This window comes from Sphaeroforma arctica (genome assembly GCF_001186125.1).
Source record: "Sphaeroforma arctica JP610 unplaced genomic scaffold supercont1.743, whole genome shotgun sequence".
Lineage (NCBI taxonomy): Eukaryota > Ichthyosporea > Ichthyophonida > Sphaeroforma > Sphaeroforma arctica.
Window position 1 is genome coordinate 31938 of NW_014039815.1, and position 6933 is coordinate 38870.

The following is a 6933-nucleotide window of genomic DNA, read 5'->3' on the forward strand; positions in this document are numbered from 1 at the left end:
ATTGACTGGGGTGTACACGGTGCATATTAGTCCATAATCGTGTGCAGTGGGTCAGCGGCATTCAGCGTACTGTTGGTTCCTTCGAAACGAATTGGTGCATACGACGACATGACGTAAAAATACATGTGTAGTGTTGCAAATACATCACACACACCCATACAACGCACGAGGCAGTGTGTCGTATGTGATCCTGCGACATGCCACCACAGGGCATTCAGTCCCAGGTGTAACTACTGTGGTCCTCTGAGGGGTAGTCTACCTACGATAGAGCACCGTCTCAATCGCTCCCGTCTCGTCGCACGCTTCCATGTTACACGTACAGGGTTTTTCTTAGGCGGCCATGCCCCCTATTCTATTGGTACCCACAGGCGCCTTTTTAAGTCCTCTTTCCTCAACTGTGTAACACGTTTTATCTCCACCTGCAGGGGTCTTTTTAAGGGCCTTTTCGTTGGGTCAAAGCACCGCTTCCATCACCGAGGCTGTGGTGTGGGAGACGGGTCTGGTGGCCCTCACGTCTGACCACCAATTCGTGTGTGTGCTGGACTTTGTAGAAGCCAAGCCCATGCGTTTGGCCAGAGTTGAAGGTGTGTTAACGTATGGCTAGCGTTGCAGGTGTGTGTGTCACTTCTGCAGTAGAGTGTGTGCATGTCGATGTACAATCACTGCGCATGTCCGGTGCACTCACAGCCAGGCATGTTCTTCGCTCAGTATGGGTCACACTCGTAGTGATTTGCTTAGTCTGCTCGAGATACACTGTATGGGGCCTGTATTCTATGAAGTTCCTCTTGTCTATCCATGGTTTCGTCTTGCATTTGTAGTATGAGACGGGCGTACTCATAGTCCTCCAGAGTGATGACGTGCACGGGACACCTACAATACTCCGTTCTGCTTTCATAACCCAATAGACCAATAGGCGAGTATTGGTATTGATTCTGATCTCAGTTCGTTGTTGATTTTCTAGGGTTTAGGGTTTTGTAATACTGCTTGCCTGTCACTGTTGCTATTCTGGCGTACCAAAACGTTCAACCAACCCCTTTCTGTCGCAAATTAAAGTTTCTGGTACAATTCCCTAAACCCTAAACCCTAAACCCTAAAGAATTTCTGGTCCAAATTCCTAAACCCTAAACCCTAAACCCTAAGTCGGCTGCTGAGAAGCCCATGTCTTGTGTCCTCGCCTCTTAACATACGCAATAGGACTCGTTTGCCGACAACACAAGTTTCCTGATTCCTCCTTGCTCATTGGTGTTGATTTGGTATACCCGCACATAGTCCATCTGTGCTGTGGTTCGTTTTCCCGCAGTTTTCTGTGATACGAATTGCCAGCTCCTATACACTTACCGTGCCTTTTGGCCGGCCTGAAGCCTGCTTAATAAATCCACTTAGTGAACCTACTTTACCTACTTAATAAACATACTTAATAAACCTAGATAATAACCTACTTAATATACCTACTCAATAAACATACATAATATACCTACTCAACACACTTACTTAATAAACCTAGATATTAAACCTACTTAGTATTCTTACTACGCTTACAGTCCAAACTTTGGATCTCCTTGGATGCTCACCCCACGCACTTCATATCCTCTGCACACACCTCTAAACCCCAAAACACTCAACCCAAACCATAAACCCCTAAAACCCCTAAACCTTACCTAGACATGGACTCGCCGCCCTCCTGCTGGACCGTCGTACCTACTTCTGGGGCCATTGACACGGTGCGTGTGTACATGGGCTACAGACACACTGTGTACATGCTCGGCCTAGACGAAGTGGAGCCAGTACATATGCCTCTGCTGGACTCAGCCAGTAACTACGCCATCATGTGTGTCACACACGACGGCATGCTGCTGGCGTGTGTGGATGAGGATAGCAACTTCACTGTGACCAGTGTGGAGGCGTCCAGGATACTGACGCAGACTAAGCTGGCTATGGACTACAGCAGCGCACCACCACCACCTCCTAGGTGGGGATGTAGTTATATACATATATATATATATATATATATATATATGTGTGTGTGTGTGTGTGTGTGTATGATATTTGTAGTATGTATAAGGATATTTGTAGCATATATACAGGTGTATGTTGCATTTAAACAAGTATATGTGGGTGGCACGTATACAGATATATGTAGCACCTATACAGATGTATGTAGCATTTATACAGATGTGTGTGGCATGTATGCAAATATATGTGGCATATATACAGATACATGTAGCAAGTACACTCCCTTGGATTTCTGTGTACATGCCTTTTGTATGAGTCTCGTCTCCGAATACGTTAAAGATAAAAGCCTTGAAAGGTAACACAATGGAATATGCGTATGTTGCATTCATCGCGTCCCTCCTTCGCGTACGCTTGTGTGTATGTGTGTGTATGTGTGTAAATATATGTATGTAAGAAGTATATATGTTTATGTAAGAATGAATATATCGTCCCTCCTTCGCGTACGCTTGTGTGTATGTGTGTAAATATGTGTATGTAAGAAGTATATATGTTTATGTAAGAATGAATATATCGTCCCTCCTTCGCGTACGCTTGTGTGTACGTGTGTATATACATCTGTCACTGATATTGGTGTGCGGGTGTCTATAGGTCGGCACAAGTGACTGTAGACATATGCGCGGCACGAGAAGTACTATAGCGTAATCGCCTCTATCAGCGTTGCTCGTCTCCTTTCCAAGATATTTATGTATGTGTATATCTCATCGCCTCTCCAAGATATCTGTGTATGTGTACATGCATAGCAAGATTTATATGTGATACGCTTTACATGATCATACACGCACCAGCTCCTATCTATCCACATGCAACCACGTAGAACCCACATATGAACCCACACAACACAGGCTGTGTGTACGCAGCCCCAACACCTCAATCTAACCACGTATGTAGCCACATGTGCATACCCACAACACAAGCTGTGTCTACGTAGCTTAAAAGCCCGCAATTCTTGCGTTGTCAACAAAGTCCGTTGCGACTATCATATCAGAAACCATCGCGTAGACGGGTGTCACTTTCGTTTCCGGTTTTCTTTCTCGGCTTCGGCACACATTGTAATATGTCCTTCATTTATTGACAATTGGAAGGCTATGAATAATACTCTAGAATATCGTCAGCCGAATGCCACCATTGAAGACACACGGCAGAGACGCCATATCAGAGACAAATCGGACTTATCCAAAATACTGAAGACTACTTTGTTTCAGCCGACTAAACAATGGTCTAACAACATCCAGAAGGCCAAGACTACGCCACTAACATTGCCCGATATCACCGTACCCTTCCCTTGCCACACAGACAGATGGTGTGGTGTGGCATGGACTGTGTGGTGATGACCTGGGACCAGGCAGGTGTGGTGATGGGCGTGGGGCCGTTCTCGGGCACGCTTACCTACACGTTTGATCACCAATGTGTGCTTGTGGGCGAAGTGGATGGTGTGCGTATCATCGGCACAGACTCGCATGACTTCCTGGAACGCGTACCACAGTGTGTGGAAAATACGTTCAAGTATGTCCTGTAGGCGTGTCATTAAGGCGTAACGACTTGTATATCACAGCAACACTACCTTGCTATCTGTAGACATTGTTTTCTGGGATATGTTTATGTAATAGAGAGTGATTTAGGTTTATGTAATAGAGAGTGATAGATTTATGAAATAGAGAGTGATATGTTTATGTGATAGAGAGTGATAGGTTTATGTGGGTGCCACAGTGTGAAGATAACACGTTCAAGTATGTCCTGTAGATATTGTTTTGTGGAATATGTACATGGAATGCCTTGTAGACATTGTTGTATGGGATATTGGCAATAACTGGTATGTCTATGTCGACTGTAATAGCAATGACTGGTATACCTATGTCGACTGTAGTAGCAATGACTGGTATGTCTCTGTCGACTGTAATAGCAATGACAGGTATGTCTATGTCGACTGTAATAGCAATGACTGGTATGTCTATGTCGACTGTAATAACAATGACTGGTATGTCTATGTCGACTGTAATAGCAATGACTGGTATGTCCATGTCGACTGTAATAGCAATGACTGGTATGTCTATGTCGACTGTAATAGCAATGACTGGTATGTCTATGTCGACTGTAATAGCAATGACTGATATGCCTCTGTAATAGCAATGACTGGTATGTCTATGTCGACTGTAATAGCAATGACTGGTATGTCTATGTCGACTGTATTGGGCTGTAGGCTTCTCGCTGAACAATGTCAGGCGATGGCGTGTCTTGCGCTGCTAAATGGTACAGCTTCGCGTGCACTTTTACTCGTCTGGCCTAGATCTCATAGCACATGTGCGTAGGAGTGTGTGTGTGATTTGTGTAGGATTGTGTGTGATTTGTTTAGGAGTGTGTGTGTAATGTGTAGGAGAGTGTGTGTGATTTGTGTAGGATTTTTTATCTGATTTGTGTAGGGGGTTGTGTGTCTGTGCATGTATTCTCACATTGTATATGAGCTTGTTGGATCTTTCTGTGATCAGCGCTTTATCCCTGAAGCGTATTGAGTGGCCATATTTGGTATACCACAGATTCGGATCCACTGAACCCCCCGCGCTTCTATTGGATGCCAGTCGGCTGTACGACGATGGCAATGCGAGATGCGATGAACTTCTACGCTCAATCAAAGGCAACGCACTCGGTATGTATCATATGCATATATGGCCCACATATGTTTGTTGTTTATATAGATTGCATATGTTTATGTGGATTACATATGTTTATATGAATTGCACATATTTATTTGGATTGCATATGTTTATATGTATTACATATGTTTATATAGAGCACGTGTGTGTTTGTATGGAGTCTGTTGGATAGTGTGGATCTATTTCGACATCCCATACATCTTAACGTTATATCATTCAGTGTCTGTGTCCCTGAGACTGCTGCAATAGCACAACTGCCATAGGTAGCGCCCCCGAACAACAAGAATGTGCAAGTAAACTTTAAACGCATATTCTCTGGCAAGGGTAACCTCTTTCTCATAGCGATGCGGCACTATACAACCCCACAACTTGCGTAGCATTGACTTATTTTAGCCCAACATGCGTAGCATTGTCTTATATTTACGTATTTGTCGCATTTTAATCAGACGACGCTGTACGACAACTACTGCAAGTGGCTGGGTACGAGTGGGACAGTGTGGCACAGAAGGACATCATGCGAGCCGCTAGTTTTGGACGGGCTTTCTTTACGGACAATGGGACTACCCACGAATCCGTAAGTCAACCTATCTAAATACATCCGAGGGTAAGTCTACCTATCTAAATACATCCGAGGGTAAGTCTACCTATCTAAATATATCCGAACGTAAGTCTACCTCTCTAAATACATCCGAGGGTAAGTCTACTAAATACAACCGAGGGTACGCCTACCTATCCATTGCAGTCTATATGTTTAGTCCAGAATCTATACTGGTGTAGTCCAGAATCTATATTTAGTACTACTCCATACGGCCACATGGTGAAGGTTGTTCTTGTTCGTGAAGTTCTCGTGCTGTGGCGGTGGTATGTGATTTGCATACTGTGTGTGATTGTTTCATGTGAGTGATTGATTCATATGTGTGATTAATGTACGTGTGATTGATTCATATGTATGATTATTGTATATGTGCGATGTTTCATGTGAGTGAATGATTCATATGTATGATTAATGTATGTGTGATTGATTCATATGTATGATTATTGTATATGTGCGGTTGTTTCATGTGAGTGACTGATTAATATGTATGATTAGTGTATGTGTGATTGATTCATATGTATGATTATTGTATATGTGTGATTGTTTCATGTGAGTGATTGTTTCATATGTGTGATTAATGTATCTGTGATTGATTCATATGTATGAATATTGTATATGTACGATTGTTTCATGTGAGTGATTGATTCATACGTATGATTAATGTATGTGTGATTGATTCATATGTGTGATAATTGTATATGTGTGTTTGTTTCATGTGAGTGTTGATTCATATGTATGATTAGTGTATGTGTGATTGATTCATATGTATTATTATTGTATATGTGTGACTGTTTCATGTGTGTGATTGATTCATATGTATGATTATTGTACATTTGTGATTGTTTCATGTGAGTGATTGATTCATATGTACGAGTAATGTAAGTATGATGAATTCATATTATCGTGGCACTAACGTGTACGTGATGCGTGCTTTGGCTGCAGGTGGTGTGTGAATCGTTGTGTATGTGTACTGTGAGTGCGTGTGACACGCCTTGTTCCTCGTGCGTGGTAATAAATTACGTCTCTAAGTCTCAATACAGCACCACTTCACACCTTCTTGTATCCATCCGCACCTCTCCTGCGACTAAAACGGGACATGCGCAATCAAGCGTTGCACAACCGTACCAAGTCCAGCCTTACATTAGGCTATACCTGTTATCTCCCACAACTTACCTCAACCGTTAGTTAAATACATATATCCACTGTCTCCTATAGCTCAAGCCTATCCTCCATACCTCTCCCGTCAATACAGAACGACCTCAACAAGGGCACCCAAACCACAACAGACCCGGGCCAAGACTTCTCCGTCCTATTCGAGGACATATGCATGAATGTCCGAGTACTCAACTGCATTCGCAGACACACTGTGGGCATTCCCCTGACCCTCTCACAGTTAACAGCCCTCACACCGCAGCGGCTGCTGCTGCGCATGTCGCAGTTGGGGTACCATGCATTGGCCTACCGAGTGTGCACCTACCTGCGCATAGACGTCTCTGAAGTGCTGGTGCACTGGGCGTGTGAGAAGGTTTGTGTGTGTGTGTAAACGTATTAGCTCCCCTATGTGTGTGTGCATGTGTGTGTGTAAACGTATCAGCAACCCTATATATATGTGTGTGTGTGTAAACGTATCTGTAGCCCAATGTGTGTGTGTGTGTGTGGGTAAACGTATCAGCAACC

General features: G+C 43.5%; 1 protein-coding gene across 1 annotated transcript; it reads left to right on the forward strand.

Annotated features, from left to right (window-relative positions):
* Positions 1–340: 340 nt before the first annotated feature.
* SARC_08343 (hypothetical protein) lies at positions 341–6781 on the forward strand (the record flags this gene model as incomplete). The annotated part of the gene is made up of 7 exons (XM_014297685.1): positions 341–380; positions 426–584; positions 1663–1969; positions 3307–3516; positions 4545–4654; positions 5108–5235; positions 6509–6781. Coding segments are annotated over 7 exons (1227 nt in total), but the record flags the coding sequence as incomplete, so codon positions are not given.
* Between the last annotated feature and the right edge of the window lie 152 nt (positions 6782–6933).